This window comes from Electrophorus electricus, chromosome 14 (assembly GCF_041902795.1).
Source record: "Electrophorus electricus isolate QZ-2024a chromosome 14, ASM4190279v1, whole genome shotgun sequence".
Classification (NCBI taxonomy): domain Eukaryota; kingdom Metazoa; phylum Chordata; class Actinopteri; order Gymnotiformes; family Gymnotidae; genus Electrophorus; species Electrophorus electricus.
The window spans coordinates 6,232,501-6,252,062 of record NC_137510.1 but is presented as its reverse complement, the minus strand read 5'-3'; the positions used below and the strand labels follow the sequence as shown (position 1 = coordinate 6,252,062).

The window sequence follows — 19,562 nt, the reverse complement described above, 5'->3', positions numbered from 1 at the left end:
AGTATAACATGTCTCAATGAAGAAAAGACTTATGACAGCTCTGTGGATTGTTACAGGTTTGTTGTAATTTTTGACTAAGCAGAGAAAACACTAAACCAAACAGGGTAGTTTCAATGTGTTCATTGCAAGAGCTGGAGATGATCTATGTCATTCATCCCCTAATGAAATTATCACAGGGCAGCTTTAACATGACAAACATCACAAAGGTGGATGTCAGGATATGTATATGTGACTCTAATTATAGAAGTGGGTCACAGTGTCAACATTATTTGTGATTGGAGATAGTAAGTAAAATGAGTTAATGGGAGTCAGTTTTGTAGAGGTTTGCCTTGCATGACAGACACACACAAAATAGAGTGAGGCATAACTCTGTGCATGTTCCCAATTTCAGATTTTACCAAAATGTTTAAGGTTCTTTGTCAGAACTGGAATAATTTACAAATTCTGAACTTCCTTTACAGAAAAGATAAGAACTCTCCACTTTGTACTCATATCAGGGCCACTATCAAAACGTATTCATCAGCACAGAGAGGAAGAGATGTGGGCTGTTTTCCTATTCCTCAGTTACACACACACACACACACACACACACACACACACACACACACGCACACACACACACACAAACAAACAAAAGTGTTCCTCACTTATACTACTCGGAGTGATTGTTCTGTCATATACTTGTAGACACACATACACACTTCTGAGTGCTCACAGACTTCCATAATGCTACATTTCTTCATAGGAATAGTACTTCTGTTGCTAGATCCATCAACAATCTGTTGTAAGAAAACCCATGATCTCCAAATTAGAGCATGTATATTTTTAAATATTATGTTTAACCTAATTGGATGGTATTATGGAAGGCTTTATGGATTATCACCAAGAGACGTCCAGACACTGCTGTGTTCTTAATAAATGCAGGAGATAGATGTATGTATTTAAATTTTTTTTTGTTGTTGTTAAAGAAGGTACTGTGGCTGTTTTTTCAGGTCAAACAGTGGAAGGCACCTTTTTGGGAGATAAAGGTAAGAAAATTACTGAAAACCAGTCATAGATGTGGTCTGCTTATCAACAAATGTTTAAATTCAGTTAAATGCATTTTGATTATAACTAAGATGATTTTATTCCATGCTCAGAGTTACTCCTATTATTTAATTATGTTGTTTTTATTTCAATTAAAATTTCATTTGCAGTTGGGTCTAAAATGAAACCTCACTATGTCTTTTTCAGAAGGAATTCCCTTACACAATGATTCTCTAACTCTGAATGGAAATAACACTGCTATCAAAGGTTAAAGTTAAAATAATCTTAACATGTGGCAGATAGCAAAAAGGTTGTTTGGGGTGTGTGTGGTGGGGGGTAGAAATTGAAATAACATTTTTTGTGCATAGATCTGACTGAGAACAACACAGCTCAACTTCACAGATCTTTTCATTTTAGTCCAAATAAAACAATTGTAGGTAAGCAATTTTAAAATGTTTATGAACGCTTCACTAACTTTTTTTTTCTATTTACCAATGCACTCTCTTTAAGACCAATAGTGTTCAGTTATATTTATGTGCTTTAGTAAAACCTTTGGACAGTATAAAAGCTTTCAGTTCAAGGATATGTATGTCTACATCAGGTAAACTATGTTGCAAATACAGCCAGTGTTATACATTGTCCTTACATTTTATTGGATCAAATGAGCTATCCATTTTATTGGATCCACAGGTGAGCTAAAATAGGGTACCGAGTTAATTCCACATGTGCCATTTACATTTTGACTCTGTTGCTGCTATCTTCAAGCATGAGAACTAAAGAGGTCTTCGAGCACTGAATGTGTCAGAACTGATTGTTTGGTGCCTTGCTAGTAATAAGCATACCCTGTTGAGCTTAGCAAAAACAAACAGCTTTGGTCTTCTGTACCAAAGTAATGGGAAAAGCAGACAGTGTGAATGAAAAAAGGGAACTAATTATGGACTGAAGCAGATGGTGTCATCTGGGGAACATGGCTGCATGTATGTATCCTTGTCTTCCTAGCTATATTGATGAAGTAACAGCCAACAACAGCAGTAAGATGAATCATTCTAAAGTTAAGACTGCTTAGATCCAACCAAATTCTTTTAGACTTATTGGACTCCATATTGTGGTAGAGAAATTTTATCATTCCGCCAAATATTTAAGGTACAAAAGATAGAATGAGAACTAGGGATAGGGGGAGATTAATATGAATTGTTTTTATTAATGTTTTTTTTTTGTTTGTTTGTTTTTTTTAACCATTTTTCAGAAGAGACTAACCAGAATGTGACTTATGAAGATCAAGGTAGGACTGTGTTTGTGTGTGTGTGTACATTGAGGTTAGTGATAACTTTTAAACAGGCTTTTAAATATTGTTTGCTTGGTTTTAAAGTATAAAATATTTGTGTGTGTAGTGTATGTACATTGAGTTTAGTGATGATGCTGCAAAATGTGTGTATGTGGTTGTACAGATTTATTCTTACTACTACTTGCTATGTAGGTCTTAAACTTTTTTTCTCTCCTAGAGAGTTTCCAGGATCAAGAGCAAAATCATCACTATAAGAGTTGCAATGTATTGCTACTGGTGAAGGCTATCAAGCCATTCTGCTGGAGTAAATTTAATAAGTCCATGGTGGAACTGGGATGGCAGAAGTGGTATATATATATATAATTGTTTTTTGTTTTTTTACTTTTTCCTCCTTCTGGAACCTGCTAGATTAACACTGGAAGTTATACATCAATCAGTGTTTGTCATCATTCTTGTAATTGTTTTCTCTTTTTCTTAGAGTAAATTATAGCTATATAGCTTTAAACCAGCTGGATCTGGATTGATTTGCTACACATGACAAGCGTTTGGAGATTTGTGAAGTTTAATTTTTACTAGTTGTTTACTACATTTTTACTAAAACACTCCAAAAATAGTGAAAATATAAGTGTGCTTTAATGTAAATGAATTATTATAAATAATAGTAGAAATACTTGTGTGACAAGCACTAATTGCTTACATTTTTCCTGTCAAAGGAAAAATTCGTTTGAATTATTCCATTAGATTTGAATCAACTTCCATTTGAATTTATTTAAAAATAACTACAGGCACATTTCCTCTCAAATTGTAATTGTAAAAATAAAAACTTGGTAATGGTAAGTCTAAACTCTACCACTAAAACACATAGCTTTATTCTTTGAGCACTTGCTTTCTTCAGCCTAATGTTTTAAATCCCACAGCAGTTCATTGCCAGTCCCATCGCAAGCCTTGTCACATTCCCGTAAAGAAAGGGCTGAAATTTAAAATGTGTTCCTTATCACTAATTATATTTACTCAGGGAACTAGTGGCCTTTTCTGATTTTTGGACAGGAATTTCTGTCTTTTTGTAGATAAGAGATATGCTCTGATGGTTTGTGTGTGTGTGTGAGTGTGCGTGCGCACATTTCCTCTTCCTCCTTCCTCCAGTGTTCCAAGGTTTGGGAGGTTTGACACTGAATACCCTACCACCACATCAGCACGAGAAGCCTTGTACTTGAAGTCCTGAGTGTGCAAACTGAGGTGTAGGGATAAAGGAGATAGGGTGTACGGATGAAGAGGCTAGGGTGTTGGGGTATTTGTAAACATTTAATTTTGTGAGTCAGTCACAGAATTAAATAATGAACTATATGAAGACAAAACAGTGACAATGACATTCCATGAAACTGGTCAACTGATGCAGCATTCAGCAGGAACATATGGTATTCAGCATAAGAAAGTAAGTGTACATATGGAAATTTAATATATCATAGGCTTTTGTTGTGTATATAAAAATTCATGTATATAACAAAATATACTGTTGCCTCTCGTTGTATTTAAACACCTTCAATAGCAGTTTATTACAGCATTCATTTCAGATAGTCTTTTATGTAGTTCTTATTGTAGGGCACTGTTTATCTTGTTTAACAAACTCTAGCACTTATTGTTTATAGCACTTATCACTGTTTAAGATAGACCTTATGTATTTTGCACTTCTAGGTATCAGCATTCATTCCTGTATTCTACAGTATTCTAGTTCATTGGTATGTTAATTCTAACCTACTGTACTGTACTTGGATATATTCTATGAGTAAATGACAAAGCACTTTTGTAAGTCCCTCTGGATAAGAGCGTCTGCTGAATACCGTAAATGTAAATGTAAATGTAAATGTAGTTCTCATCATTCCAATTTAGATTTTTGTTGCCTGCATAATAAATTGATTATTAATACTAGAGCAGCCATTAGTGTTAGTATTAAAGCCGAGAGAAAGCTTACAACATCCAGAGAGTGGTAAGAGTACCAGGGCATCTTATAGGACTTGGTGTGCAGCCCCTTTATAACTTTATAACTTTATCCTGTTGAGAGGATGCATGGGCCTGTCCTGGTGCAGTCTAGATAGTCTTTGCATATTGTCTCTGTATGATGGCTGCTGTAGGACAATTTGTACTGCTTTCAGGAAGTCCTAGCTTTTCAATTTAACGACATCAAGAACAACAGCAGCTCCTCATACCTGAAGATGTAGTAAGTTCTCAAACTGGTCAAATGGTAATGGGAGACCTAGCACTGGAACACCATGGTAGATAGACTCAAACTCCATTAGTCCCACCATGGCTGACAAACACTCGGGTTCTGGGGTGACCAAGCAAGTCATTCTGGGGAAGCCATTTAATCAGCAGGGTGTTGTTGCCTGGATTATTGGGGCGCTTACCCAGATGTCCCCAGATCACCCTCTGGGGTAACTGAGCAAATGCAGCAGCAATCACGTACCTAATGACATAATGATGATACCGTACTCTCCAGACCCATCCACAAACTCCTGCAGCTCCACTGATAATTGCATTGCAGTTTTGCACTGGAACCCCCAATGTAGATGATATTGGGCATGGTGAGCCAAGGGAATTCAAAGATAAAGTCCAACCTCATCAGCCAGATGCCAACGCCCTGAAGGAAATGATAAAAACTGGTGTCGGGTCCAAAGTAACATGTCATCAGTGCAGCATAGTGAGAACTCACAATGAAGCGGTCAATGCACACGTTCAGAGCATAATGAAATGCGTTCTTCAGCCTTTCACTGAATGTCATGTGTTCTGAGAAGACACAGCCTGACTTTGGGATAATGAGCAACAAAGTGCCCCTCTCCACTGGTGAGCCACTGTACATTAAACACAATCGGTAGTGTAAGATTGGCTCGAACCCAGGTCAGCTAAGTGATGACACCAACAGCCTACTGGGTGAGCAACCACACTCTAACAATGGTGGGCCCATGTGCAAAACAGTTAGCTCTTGGATCAAGTAAAACAAAATGAAAAAAACTAAACACCACACCGAGTGTGGAAAAAGGGAGAACAAAGAATGCCACAGGAAGAAATTGTTTTTCCAAAACAAAACCAGAAAACAGGGAGGAACTTGAATGGCTAAGGGAAGCCTCAGGAGAGAGACAGACTCGAGAGGGAAAACTGGAGAGAGGAGGGGACATGTAAAAACACAGACACCCTCACAGACAAGAAGTGAGGTGTAGCACGAAGGCACATAGACCTCAATACCTGAGGCGCTTGACCCAGAACTTTGGCAAAAACCCAGCACTGAATGACTGGGTCACTGGGCTTATATAAGGTCTAGCCCATCCTGTGTTAAGCCTGATTAGTGGCGTGCCTGACTCGATGCCTCCCTCTGGTGGCCGGAGGGGGTCTCGGCCTGGCACCAACCCTTACAGGTAAACCCAGTCTGTGGGCCACGAGCGCCCCCACAGGAATTCCAGGGTCAATCAGAACAACATCATAGTATGCAGATTTTTTCTGCTCCATCAGGGTCTTGTTTTCAAACATCTCCACTACCATTTGACTCGCCTGTCAGTGAATTTCTGACAGTGTGGTTAACATCTGCCAGTAGAATTTCATGAATGCCAGAGGAGAGCCCCCTCCTCACTGAATTTCCAGCATCTTGCTAAGGAAGGAGACAAAAAAGTCTTGGTGCTCGATGATTACGCCCTCGTGAAGGGAAACCGTAATAGACGTAATCCATAGTGCATTCACTTCGATAATTCATTGTTCCAAAACACATCACAACACAACACCCTGAAGTTTGAGTTTTACACACTAGACACACATGACCATGCACTGAAGCATTCTTCCAGGATATGAAAACACCACATTTCATTTCATGCATATTCTTGTTAGCTTTAGTTTATACAACAGACAATTTCACAAATGCAGAAACAGTTTGGAAAGGGTTTATATTCTGTAACTTATATCAGAACAAAGGAAAATAATGTTTTGTTATTTTACCCTGCATCTCAGTCCCACTGTGCTGTGCAGTGAACTATGTGTAGCCCCACCCCTCTGTTTTTTCTCTCTACTGGTAGTTTCCAGAGAGCGGCACAGACCCCAAGTCCTGCAATTACCACGATATTTGGGAGAGAGAGACTGAGAATGGACAAATACGAACTTTTTATAATGGCTGCAAATATATTTGTGTGTGTATGTATTTGTCAGTGTAAGACACAGGAAAAATAAATTCCTTGACCCAACTGAGTTTAGTTCATAGGTAATCTAACAACAACAACAACAATAATAATAATAATGATAATAATAATAATAATAATAATAATAATAATAATAATACATTTTATTTATAAGCGCCTTTCAGGATACTCAATGACATTTCACAATAGCAAATGAAAACATGATAAGAATTATAAGAAAAAATAACAGGGTAAAACACAAGAATAAAAAAAAATGACAACCCAATAGATAAATGAAAATTAAAATAGAGATTAAGACATGGTAAAAGTTACAGTAATGAGTGACTGGACAAAAACACCACTATGATAAAATAACAAAGCTGTGAGGCAATAGAAATAAAAAGGATTTACAGATCAGGAAAGGCAGTCTGAAAGAGAAAAGTTTTAAATGCTTTTTGAGGGCGGATAGTGTTGAGCAGAGGTGGCGGTGCAAGGGGACGGAGTTCCAGAGCTTTGGGACTGCAACGCTAAAAGGACTATCACCATACGTGTGTAGTTTGGCAGGAGGAACAGCCCACTTGAGCATCGGCAGACCAGAGCCACCGTGAGGGATTGTGTCTGGACAACAGAGCAGAGAGGTCATTTTTGTACATGCAGCCTGCCTGTGCTTCTTATTAATTGCAATGACGATGTTAGAGATTCAAATTGCTTGATAATATAGAGAAAATATCATATACATGAAAATTTTAATTTTATCACTTATCATTGAAGCACATGTCCAAGTTACAATGATGACAAATGTTGATCACAAATGTGACCTTCGAGCAGAAACTCATAGATGTGTCACACAGAGCTGTTTGTTTTACGTTTACAGTTAATATCCCCGATATTACGGTAAAACCAATGACAGCAGTTTCACACTTGACCTACAGTCATGGATCTTTGCGTAATTACTCGTCAACGTTCGAAATGAAAGTCAAAATTTGCTTTCCTTTCCCAGTTCGATAATGGAGGAGGAGGGTGCACGGATGAACATTTAACGAGTCAAGGCCGTACAACCGCACTTCTGCAGAGATCTGTCCGGTACAAGAACTCGTTACTCTCGAGTGTTTAAAAATGCGCTCTTTTACGTTTATTTTGCCGCTCCGAAGCGAATTATTAAGTATTTGTGGCGGGGATGTTGGCGATTTCTCGCCCTGTTTAAATTATTTCTGCCGAGCTTGGCCTCCTCGAGGCATCTCAGGAATTCCGATCTGTCAACGCTATGAGAACCGATATCACTTCGCGACACTGTACAGTCATGAGCGTCGCACGCCATGGTTTTCGGCGTACGTCTACTCGCCGCCAAAGGACAAGAGACCCAAGAGCGTCTGGAAATATGAACCACAGGTGAGTATAACACCTGGACCATCTATTGGGCAGGGATGACACTTATTTGCCGTATTACCGGTTGTTAATAAAGAAAAGTATTACGTGCTAGTAAATTGGACTGGTAGTCCACGTGAAACTAACGACAGAAAAAGCTTAAAAACAACGTCCTACTTTCTATCGCAAATAAAAAATAATGAGTAAACTCAATTACAGGCATGCGCAGCCACGTTAGTTAATATTGTCAGCCCTTTATAGTCAGTAGTGTGACAACACAGCTAAACCATGGATAATATACAATATAACTTTTTAACGTTCTTTATTATACAGTAGATCAGGAGCACAATCAGAGCAGGGAAAGAGAAAATTATAGTGCAATTTTTGCAGTTGACATATGTTCAGTCTTTGGGGAGGGGGTGGTATTTTAAAATTTCTGTACCTCAGTAATGTCCCACTTTATATTAGGATAAATACTGTATACATTTATTAAATTAGGATAAATTTAATAATATACATATATGGCTAAACAACTGGACTGAATGAAATTTAGCTGATACCATAGCCAGCTACCTTGCAAAACAAATTATACCTATATTTTTCAAGTGCAATTTGCACAAAGTGTGTATAACAAACTGCATTTCATTTTCACACGTTTGAAAACAGGATTGATGCTCTAACCAACCACTTAAGCAACAAGTACTTTGAAATGTCTCTTCGGTAAGAAGGAAATGAGCTGAGTCGTACTTGAGAACCGTACCTTTTATCGAACGTTATCATTAGTTTCATTAAAGGCATAATGAGTAGGACTTGTGAATAGGTCTCGGAAAGAAACTGAGCAATACGTTTGTGACCTCTCTCTCTCTCTCTCTCTCTCTCTCTCTCTCTCTCTCTCTCTCTCTCTCTCACTCTCTCTCATATGTATATATAATATAAAATCTGGTGGATTTCACAAGCTCATGACACCCCTTGAATGGGCATGCCATCCCTGGTGAGATCTCTAGAAAGAAACCTTGAAAGTAACCAAGATGGAAAGAGGGGAAACACATTGGATGGAAATCCATCTGAATCTTACCAGAAAGGATGTCATCTCACAGCTACTAAGGGGTTGTCCATGGACTATACCTTGTTAATGACATTGAAAGTGATATTAACTGACATTGTAGCGGGTTATCTTTGACTGATCAAGCAACCTAACCACACTCATTCATTGTCTTGAAAGTTTTAATGACAGTTGGTGTATCTTTTTTTTGGGGAGAATCTGCTTTGAGATGGGCACATATGGACAAAAGTATCATTATGTGATTAGGCCAAATTACAGGAATGCCTGAAGGCACCAAAGCCATAGTGATCATTCATCTGGAATGCTTATCAACTTCAGATTAGACAATACTGTGAAGGCAACAGTACTGTGGTGACAATTTACAAATGGTATATTTTGCATCCCTTTTGACTTTTTGTGTTGATATTGCAGGGAATACTCCTTTAATAAATGCATACATGCAGACAAATCACCACTACATGTGACAATATTACTCATACAGTTGTGCACCAACACAGACTACATAATGGTCAGCAGTTTTAATGAGTTTAAGCATCGAACAGCACGCAAAATGGAGAAGAAGCAGCTCTGAGAGAGAAGTAGAACTCTGCTGTGGTTTGACACAGAGAGGAATAATGCTGCGTTAATGTACTTGTTCGCTCACTCTCTGTATGGTTCCCATCAGAGACAAGACTTCCTCCATTCCTCCATAACTCAACCAGAAATTGCATACCTGTAGCCCCAGGGTATTCGCTCTCTCTCTCTCTCTCTCTCTCTCTCTCTCTCTCTCTCTCTCTCTCTCTCTCTCTTGCACACATAAAGATTGCTTGCAAAAATATCATAAACAATCCTATAAGATTATGTCCACCTCTCTTGCCCCTCCAGTTGGCTAACTCTCATTCGGACGGCAACATGGTCCCGTTCCCACCACTGCCGGAAAAAGTGGACCAGAATGTAGTGGAGAGCCAAGCCATGCAGCAGGACTACATCAACTCCACCTACACACGCGGGCACCTGAGCCCGAGCCTGCACCACAGGGATAGTGAGAGTCGGAATGCCACCTTCACCCTCACCAACATTGTGCCGCAGAGGGCCGGCTCCAATGATGGTCCCTGGGCCAGGCTAGAGGCCAAAGTCAGCAAGAGCCTGGCAGCGCACTGTCTGGGCGACGCCCATGTGGTGACAGGGGTGATCCCGTACATGAGCGAGCGTTGGCTGAAGGATGAGAACAGGGTGGCTGTACCTGAGTACCTGTGGTCAGCATACTGCTGCTGGAACTATACGCAGGACCTCCCTAAGAGCCTGGCGAACATGTACCCATCGTTCGCTGCCATCGGGAGGAATGACCCTGACAGCTCAGAGGAGATCGTGCCGGTTGACCGATGCCGGAAGAAGGCCGAGCTCGGCTATGACGTGCGGACCATGGCCCTGTCCGCCCTGGAAATGTACCTGACGCAGAGGTATGGAGTGCCGGTTGGCGTCTTCCACAAGCAATGCACCAGATCAGAACCTTCTGGCAGAAGCTGGGAACCTGTCTAAAGGACCGATGCTGATCTTTAATATTTCAGGAATGTTTGAAATAACAATAGCAGGTGTAAACAAGGTGCTATTTTATTGAAAATGAGCCAAAATGATCAATGTTACACTTTAATCAAAGTTCCATCTTAAATCAAATATGCATTTTTAAAATTAACCATTTTTTCTTCCTCCAGCATGGGAATTTTAGAATAGTTTTTAAAATGTTTTACATACAGAGTATCTAGTTAGAGAGAAGACTTGATTTAACTAGAAAATCACTAGGATAGTAAATGTTGATGTTGGGGAAAAAAAACTGAAATTGGGATCAAGATCTAAATAACATTTTATAGATAAACTTAACCATGTGATTTAATCTTAAAGCTACAACACTGATCTAATAGGTTACTGTGCAACACCACGCAGAGTTTCATTACAGTACTAGTCAAACGCTGACATAATGTACAAGAATTTTAAGCATTAAATTAACTAGTGAACATAAAATTACATGTTTGTTAGAGATCTGAGCTAACATATAAAAGCCTTCTGAAAATACTAATGGTCAAAATTAAATTGCTTGTCAAGATTATATGCGTAGATGTAGAACTGTATTAGCTAAATAATGGTGGTTCTATGGTATCAGCATTAGCTGGGAGCATTTGTTTAAAAAATTAAGCCAAAATTGTATAATAATTATGTTTATGGAAGTATAGCAAGTAGAACAACTTGTCACATTCACGTATAAGTTGTAGCGTCATAAGTTTACATATTGTTGTTCAGAATGAGGCTTTTATTTTGAATAGTCCCAATAGTCCCATACTATCAGCATTCCTATACCTAGTAATTTTGTTTCTCTCAATTTCATTTGTGGTATTGCTTACATGACTCATGACATATATTAATAAACAAACTCCTTGAATTCACTTGAATCTGGAATTTAAATTAATTTAGGAGTAATATAGACTAATATAGTCTTTTAGGCAGGACTCATCTCTGGAAGTTTGGATGTTTGGTAATATAGCTTTCTTTGTTTGTTCGTTCATATCCCCATTTATTTTGGATTACTTTGGGCAACATAAAGAAATCAATTACTGGTCTTTTTTTAAATTTCCAGGTCATTGCTAGTGCTGCATATATCAACATAAAGTGATCAAGAAAAGCCAATCATAATCCAGCCTTAAACAGCCTTGAGTACAAAACATGATACGATACCACACAATATACATCAAGCAAGAACCACTGCTACAAAGCATATTTGATTATAAATCACTCATACAAATATTTTTGCCAGTTTAACTGTACTTACGATTTTCTCTTGGGTAAGAACGAAATGTATTCATGGATGGATTCATGGATTGAATCAGATTAAAAAGCACTTGTTTTTAAATACATTTATTTATAGAAATTATAAATATAGTACATGCGCCTCCAATGTTAACAGTGATACTGTAACCTCAATACAATGTATTGGAAAGAAAAGAAGCAGAGCCCAGAAGAAGCAGCTTCCTGCTTTATTGCCAAAGCATTTTCCTTTGGATATGCCATAACAATAAAAGTACTTTTCTTTTATAAGTACACCAGAAATGTCCCTCTTCCAGTCTAGATTACCCAGCATTCAGGAACAAATGGAAGTCAACTCCAAACAAGTGTTCCCTGGATCTTACACTGAGATACATTCTGAGGATGCAGAGACATACTTTATTATTACCTCTTTTTAGTCATCGTACCCCTACTATGCAGGAAAATAAGACCTGCCAGCAACCTAAGCAGTATGTTACAGATAACTTGGCTTGTTTGTTATTGCTTAAATGCTGCTTTTTGATAAAAACTTTAGACATTGGACACTCTGGCATGTTCCTCTTTTCCAATGGCAGCAGCATTCAGTTACTAATATATTGTGTTTGCACCTTTTACACAAGCAGAATGTGTGTTATGCATCAGTCCCTGTCCCTTTATTCTGACTTCTTTACAGATTATGTGATTACTTTTGCAATATTGTTGCAATGAAATGTTAGTGGCAGAAAATAATATTAACTCAAGTTGTACTCAGTCATAATTATAAGTCGCTTTGGATAAAAGCATCAGCTAAATACCATAAATGTACATGTAAATGTAAACTTGTGTTCTGCTACTACAGTTAATGGGGGTGGGGGCGTATTCCTAATCCTGGGCCCCTCATGTCTTTTTCTTCGTTATTTCTTGGTGCTGTCACACACAATTCAAGCTATCAGCTAATTGGCAGAAATTTTAGCAATGGAATCATATATGAAAACAGACACCGTGCAGTTGGGGGGGTTGTCAACATGTGAGTGTTGAGATTGTAGGTCCAAATTGTTGTATTTATAAATAAATGTTGGAGAATTTATTAAAATTGATTGTTTAAATAAACCAATCAACAATAATATGGTATTGTTTATATTTTATGAAATAAGACATTGACACAATAGAAAAAAACAACAACAACATTCTACTGACATCTTAAACCAACAATAATATAAGAGCCAGAACTTACATTTTACATTCAATTTATTATCCATATATGTAGAAGGAATTTGTTTTGGTGAAATTGGCATTTACATGATTGTCACGGACGGCGCCTCCTCCCAAGTGTCTCCCTGTGTGTGTGTGTGTGTGTGTGTGTGTGTGTGTGTTCGTCCTTGTGGCCATGCCCCCCGTGTGTCACACCTGTTTGTAATTGCTTTTCATTAATGTATGTTTATAAACCCATATGGTTCTGTTGTCTGTTGTCGGTGTTTGATGTTACGCTAGCTCAATGGCTACGTAATCCTTGTTCTTGGTGTAAATAAACATGTGTTTTTGTTTTCTGTAACTCATCCCTGCATCTTGCGTAGCCCCCTATCTTTACAATAATAAGATAGAGTAAGTGGGTAAACCAATCAAATGTAAAAATACATAAATAAATGGAAATAAAATGCAACAAAAGTCTTTTTGAAAAAATTTTAGGAATTACATTGGAAAACTCATTGTTGAATTCACATTAATGTTAAAATATGTGTGTGTGTGGGGGGGGGAGTAGATTGATGTCTGTTTGTTTTTGGCTTTGCACCAAGTATTGGTGGTGTAATTTAATAATTCAATAATGTAAACTGTGGTGCAGGCAAGTAGAGGAGGAGTCAGTTGTTTTGCACCCGTTCCTAAAATGTTTCCCACAGCCTTAGTCTACATTCATGTAAAAATAGTTCACCTTTTTCTTAGGAGAACATATTTGTTCACCAAACATCCAGGACAGAAAAGATCACTGTTAGTGATTTCTGTGATTGCAACAGCAGTAAGACAATATTGAATGTTACTTTTGAAGTTCTGAACCTGTGGTTCTAGCTGTTTCTAGTGAAGAAGCATACATTGTTTCACACACAGTATAACAACGTGTGTGAACTGTTTTGCCATTGTCGCATGCAGTGAATGGTAATAAATTATTGGTGACCATTTTGTCAAAAATATTCCATCCCATTACTCTTCCATTGTCTTAGCGTTATGTGGTTCTTCTGAAATACCTCTGGTCATCTTAAAATTAGATTTCCTTGTCCTGTTAATCTTAACCATTGCCATTAATGCCACTTGACTAATAAAAAATTAAAATGTATTAAAATTTGGCAGTAGTCATGCTTCTTAAAGGTGCATGGGTGTAATTCATGGTAGGGATTGTGAGGACAAGCAAAAACTCAGACGGTGTATTCTTTGCAATGTCCTGTTTCTCTGGAACCTTTGTATACTTCACTACAGTTTTGAATATCTCTATTATAGTGTGAGGTGCATGGCTTTTTATCAACGTTTAATTGCAAAAGTAACTTGTGGTGGAGGAGCACGCAGGACCACGCTGTGGGGGCCCTCAAGGTGAGTGGGCCCCCGTGAGGCGATCGCAAGCACCCATACAATATTCAAAGCAGAATATGACCCATCACATACAATATATGCTGAGGCCATAGCAATAAGAGGTGAGAATGTTATAGAACAGCTGGCCATGCGCCATTAACAAAGCATAAGAACCAGGATAACATTTGCTTACACATGTGAAAAACCCCCATCATCTACTGTTCCACATGCATATCATCTGCTGTTGCATATGTGTGGTAAATCGTTATCATCTGCTATAGAAGCTATTAGGGTGATATGGAACCCTTATGCAACCAAAATCACAAACATGCTATCTGTAACGGTGAGTGGTAAGGAGGCGAACACGTGCGGAGAAGGGCGAGATTTATTAGGGGCAAACCCAGAGGCGTAGTCGTTATAACGGTCCAGGGTCATTGAGCCAATACGTAGAGTACAGAGATAAAAGAGGAACCAAAAACAAAAGTACACGAAGGCAAACGGGAAGTAGGCTATAACAAAGAAGATAGGAAAAAAAAACACACGGAAGTAAGGAAAAACAAACAGCTACAATCACAAAACAGGCTAACAAAGGAAGGCTTCAGAATACAGACAGGCTTTCAGAAAGTCAAACATTCAATGAACAGCCAAGACAAAAGGCCCAAGACAGGGTTTAAATACATGAACCTAACAAAACTAGAAACGAGGAACACGTGAAAGTAATGACAGGCATGGAAAACAAACGAGAGGTGGAGAAAACAAAACAAAGGAATGGAACCAAAACACACAAGACAGGGAAACCATGGAAGCAAGGAGGGACCATCCGTGACTCTATCACACGCCGTCAGTACCTTTCACACACAAATAAGCAGCATCCCTATGTGATTAGACAATGCAATAGATTTTAATTTTGACAATCCACAAGGCAGAGAGCTTCTTTTTTTCTCTGAACATTTCCATTACTGAATTATTTGTTTGGTATTGTATTTGTTTTAATTTCTTTGGGTTCTTTGTCTTATACAGTATATACATATTTGATACACAAGGAAGTGTTAACCATAAAGTGGCTCAAGACTTTCAAAGTGGGAACTAAGACTGTTCTTGTAATATTTCCTTGAAATCCTCTTTTCTCATAAAAAATCTGAAACCTTTGCTGTCCTCAGAGTATTTGTTTACATATAGGAAGGATGGTACTGGCGAGGACATCATCTTCCAGGCGTCAGAAGGATATGTGGTAATCAGAGGCTTTTTGTGTCTAAGCACAGGTACATGGTTTGTTTGAGGGGGTATTTTTAGACTGAACCTCAACATGTATGGCAGCTATGACTTTATTGACCATGGACTTATCTCCTATGCTCCAGTTGAGCTAGCATAATTCAGTGACTGCTAAAAGTTAGCCATGTGGCTAATGGAGTCACTCAGGGCCTATGCTGTGAATAATTTTTGTCATTTCCCCAGGATTGGGAAAAGTTTCTAACTATTGTCCATGCCAATAAAATAACACTGGTACATACTTGGAGAGGCCGTCTCTAGTGAATCCACTTTCCGAACCTACCCAAGAGTCGCACAACCCACACATGCTGGGATTTTGTTTACACTAGAGGGATTTCTCAAGGAAGAGGAAATATGAAAAGCTAGGGAGTTCAAGGGTAATGTCATAGTTGTTGGCATTAGAATTGACTTTAAAACAATGTAACTTGTCAGATAAACTGACATCAATGTCCATTAGGATGGTTTTGTTCAATCTATAGTTTGTGACAGTGTCACATCAGACATTACCACTGTGAGGTTCATCTATATTTATTCCTTTTTATCTTTTTATGTTAATGCATATTGAAGTTATTTTATCCTTGTATGCTCTATAAGCACATATTCTTGTATGTAAAGCACCTTTAAATACACTGAAATATCAAATGTGCTATACAAATCAATAGAAATAAACTTTCCTTCCCACTAACATGTACTGACAAAATGACAAAGCATTAGATCTTTCCATTAGTTGTAGTGCTCAAAAATCTATATATTAGGGGTGGGACTTTAACGCGTTAATTTCGATTAACTAATTACAGGGAAAATAACGAAATTAAAAAAATAACGCATTTTAATCACACTTTTGCACCGTGGAACGTTTCTCAGTGCACGAGTTCCAGGCATACAGATTATATTGACGCACAATGTGATGAGCATGATGCAGATGACGGAAGAGGCTACGCTGGTGGATGGGAAATTTAAATACAAGAAACTTCCAGATGGAAGTACAAACAAAAATGTTGTTATTTGCACTTTATGCAGGAAGGAGTTTGCTACCACCTCAACGTAAAACATGTTGGGGCTAGCGTGCAGGTCAGTAATGTTAACTTAGCTGCTAAATGTGATAGTATTCCTAGTACGAGCAAACAGTGTCGCCAGTCAACACTCGACCACATGTCAAAGTCCACGTCAGACAAATTGACCAATTCACTGGCGAGATGGATTGCTGTGGACTGTAGACCGCTCTCTGTGGTCGAAGATAAAGGGTTACAAGACACGCTGCAAATTGCGTCAGCTGATGCAAGTTACGAACTGCCGTCCAGAAAGACGATGTCGAAAAAAAATCCAGCAGTGTCGTAAGATAGTGGGTCACTTCAAACATAGCCCTGCCAATACAGAGGATCTACATCAGCAGCAAACAGTCAGAGGATGTTTTTAATACCATTTTAGATGATGATAGACAATATTTTATCTATTTTATTTTATTTATAATGGGAGCAGTTGAAGTCAATCAGTACTTTGGCATTTTTGGTCAGAATTTCCGGTGTTCTGAAAAGTATTTACTCTGTGTTTTCTGCACTCATCTATTGGTCTGTGTAGTAGACTGGTGGGAAAATAAACGAGATTTTGAAGTTTAAGCTTATGTTCATTGATTCATTCATCATCCAAACTTAAATTAATATTTCTTATGTTAAATATTGAAATGTGATTAAAATGTGATTAATTTCGATTAATTAATTACAAAGCTTCTAATTAATTAGATTTGTTTTAATCAAGTCCCACCCCTACTATATAGTATTACGGTCAGTGGTGGCTCCTTTCGAAGCAAACAGTCAAACCGGTTAACGCAAAGCTAATTCAAACTGGAGTGATTGGAAAAACCTATCCTGTAACTATCAACCGTGCACACGGTTTAAGAGCACATGATCTTGTTCACTATACGGCGCTGACGTAAGTGGATCACACAAAGTGCCGTCTGCAATAGGAAATAAGATTACAGGGTAGTGTGGAATCTAAGATAAGAAATCAATAAAATAAACAGTACAATAGTGCGTAAGAAAAAGAAACAGAACCGAAAAAAATAAGTAATAATGAAAAATGAAATTCAATGAGAAGTTGCGGTAGGTAATAATTACCACAGATTTGAAACTTTTGAAATATCATGAAATGTTGGATTTGATAGTTTAATTTCATTTCACAGTTAGCACTGCTTCAGAGAACCTTTCTTTATAGCCAAGCCCATTACAGTACGTCAACAATCAAATCCGTCATGTCACTGTGCTCAGCGGCGGTGCTACACGCGGACTTGTCTTTATGTTGTTCCTGTGCTGATTCTCACTAATTTGTGTTAATCCACGTCAGGTGGTGTGTGTCGTCCATTAGTGGTCAGTCACACCACCTGGAGGTTATTATCCCATTATGATACGCTTTCTTTAATCTTGATTTGTATTCATGACTGTTGTTGTCAATGTTACGTTTTTTTATTATTATTACTGTTATCATTCATTTTTGCCGTAGTTAGCACGCTTTTATGTTTGGTGTCGTTTTCGTTACTTTCATGAAACATTCCAGTTGGAGACTCGCGTTTGCTTTCCTTTTTTCCTTTTTGTCTGCACGTTACTTCTGTTGAAGGTAATTCAAAAAGATGCAGTAAATGTAAATACAAATTCCAAGATTTGTGTGTGAGAGGCGTTAGAGTTGGTCCTTGTTTTAGGCTTTGCACTCAGTATTGGCGGTGTAATTTTGTAATTCAACAATGTAAACCGTGTGCAGGCAAGTAGAGGTGGAGTCAGTGATTTTGCACCCGTTGCCAAATTTCCCCACACCCTTATAAATTAACCACATGCAGAAATAGTTTATATTTATCTTTCACTCGAGAGAACCGATTTCTCCACAACTGAAAAGACCAACTGGAAAAAAAAAAATGGATCCCTGTGATTGCAACAGCAGTAAGATAATATCGAATGTTACTCTTGTTTTTTAAATCTCATGTTTATTGTAGTCTCTGATTAGGTATGTTATGGGATAAATCTGTGATTAATCCTATTTCTTTTAATTAAACTGAAATAATGATTCATTAATCATTCTATTAAACCTATTTTCCATAACATTTCAGCTGGAACTTGCAGGTGTGGTGTCAACTGCAAATGCAAAAATTGCAAGTGTCCAACTTGCCAGAAAAGTATGTTCAGTTCATCTATATGTGCTCACAATATCTTCATTTGGAGTACAAGCATAAGCCTTGACCATAAGTACCTTCTCACCAATACTGCTGTTTTCTCATTCATAGGCTGCTGCTGTTGCTGTCCACCTGGGTGCAGCAAGTGTGCTTCTGGATGTGTGTGCAAGGATGAGGCCTGTGATTCTAGCTGTTGCAAGTGAACATCCACGTTTGTTTCACACACAGTGCAGCTGTGTGTGAGAGAACCACTGTCCCATGCAGTGAGGCTTGTCGGGAGTAACAAATGGCTGGCAAACCTTTTGTCAAAACTGTCATTTACTTCTGGTTATCTTCACTCTAGTTTTCCTAGTTCTGTTAAACATAACCTTTGCAATTAATGTTGCATGACTAAACCTGTGTGGAAATGCCAATAAAACATCTGAGTATTTCCAGTGTTGCTGCATTCTGTTATTTCGGTTTACTTCTTTCAAGGGACCTCTGGTGATCTTTAAACTCTCCTTTTCTTTACTTAGTTGGCTTTTTCAGACCAAGTATTGCTCTAGGCACTGGAGGCTGAGAAGGGCCAGTGCTGATTATTCCATCAGAAACTCCACTGTCCACATCCACCACCTGAGATCTTGCAGACTGGATATCCTAAATGCTGTTACTTGTAGGCATAACTAGATTAAAGACCGAACAGTAGTCTAGGACAAGCAACTCTATGTAGGTATTGCATTTATGTGAGAACTCGAGGGACTAAAGAAAAGCTGCATCATCCACTGCTCTATTGGCGTGATGTAGTCCAGTTGCAAAGAGGCAGAGGTCATTATTCACACAACTCCAGCTTGTTGCTGCCCCTTATGACTACTGTTGTGACTGCCCCTGGTCTGTAGTTATTGATGCTTTTGTGTGGGATTAGAGTTTTGGAATGAC

The 19,562-nt window shown here is 38.3% G+C and overlaps 3 protein-coding genes and 1 pseudogene across 6 annotated transcripts; 3 read left to right on the top strand and 1 right to left on the bottom strand.

Moving 5' to 3' along the window:
• Positions 1-688: 688 nt before the first annotated feature.
• On the top strand, positions 689-6,536 carry LOC145651202 (uncharacterized). 4 transcript variants are annotated; one of them, XR_014116992.1, is made up of 8 exons: positions 689-784; positions 993-1,028; positions 1,234-1,293; positions 1,395-1,463; positions 2,273-2,308; positions 2,529-3,743; positions 4,004-4,047; positions 6,367-6,536. XR_014116992.1 is itself a non-coding variant. In XM_081696618.1 (6 exons), exons 1-6 carry the CDS (start codon positions 727-729, stop codon positions 2,672-2,674), a joined length of 405 nt encoding a protein of 134 aa, XP_081552744.1. In that variant the 5' UTR covers positions 689-726; the 3' UTR covers positions 2,675-4,237. The 4 variants fall into 4 exon arrangements, 1 of the variants encoding a protein (XP_081552744.1); XR_014116990.1 differs by lacking the exon at positions 4,004-4,047; XR_014116991.1 differs by lacking the exon at positions 6,367-6,536 and having other exon boundaries at positions 4,004-4,237.
• LOC118242183 (UDP-glucuronosyltransferase 2B20 pseudogene) lies at positions 4,348-6,359 on the bottom strand (annotated as a pseudogene).
• Positions 6,537-6,662: 126 nt separating the features above from the next.
• LOC118242182 (endonuclease domain-containing 1 protein-like) lies at positions 6,663-13,409 on the top strand. Its single transcript, XM_035531186.2, has 3 exons — positions 6,663-7,103; positions 7,466-7,854; positions 9,758-13,409. The coding sequence occupies exons 2-3, from the start codon at positions 7,582-7,584 to the stop codon at positions 10,409-10,411; spliced, it is 927 nt and encodes a 308-aa protein (XP_035387079.1). The 5' UTR covers positions 6,663-7,103; positions 7,466-7,581; the 3' UTR covers positions 10,412-13,409.
• Positions 13,410-18,260: 4,851 nt separating this feature from the next.
• Positions 18,261-19,077, top strand: LOC118242147 (metallothionein-like). Its single transcript, XM_081696785.1, has 3 exons — positions 18,261-18,417; positions 18,585-18,650; positions 18,759-19,077. Exons 1-3 carry the CDS (start codon positions 18,393-18,395, stop codon positions 18,848-18,850), a joined length of 183 nt encoding a protein of 60 aa, XP_081552911.1. The 5' UTR covers positions 18,261-18,392; the 3' UTR covers positions 18,851-19,077.
• The last annotated feature ends 485 nt before the right edge of the window (positions 19,078-19,562 follow it).

Bases quoted from the DNA above. Each gene is read 5' to 3' on its own strand.
- LOC145651202 (XM_081696618.1), top strand. From the start codon at position 727: ATGCTACATTTCTTCATAGGAATAGTACTTCTGTTGCTAGATCCATCA. The intron at 785-992 runs GTAAGAAAACCC...CTGTTTTTTCAG, and splicing joins AGATCCATCAACAATCTGTT to GTCAAACAGTGGAAGGCACC. The intron at 1,294-1,394 runs GTTAAAGTTAAA...TTTTGTGCATAG, and splicing joins AAATAACACTGCTATCAAAG to ATCTGACTGAGAACAACACA.
- LOC118242182 (XM_035531186.2), top strand. From the start codon at position 7,582: ATGCGCTCTTTTACGTTTATTTTGCCGCTCCGAAGCGAATTATTAAGT. The intron at 7,855-9,757 runs GTGAGTATAACA...TTGCCCCTCCAG, and splicing joins TCTGGAAATATGAACCACAG to TTGGCTAACTCTCATTCGGA.
- LOC118242147 (XM_081696785.1), top strand. From the start codon at position 18,393: ATGGATCCCTGTGATTGCAACAGCA. The intron at 18,418-18,584 runs GTAAGATAATAT...ATAACATTTCAG, and splicing joins TCCCTGTGATTGCAACAGCA to CTGGAACTTGCAGGTGTGGT. The intron at 18,651-18,758 runs GTATGTTCAGTT...TCTCATTCATAG, and splicing joins GTGTCCAACTTGCCAGAAAA to GCTGCTGCTGTTGCTGTCCA.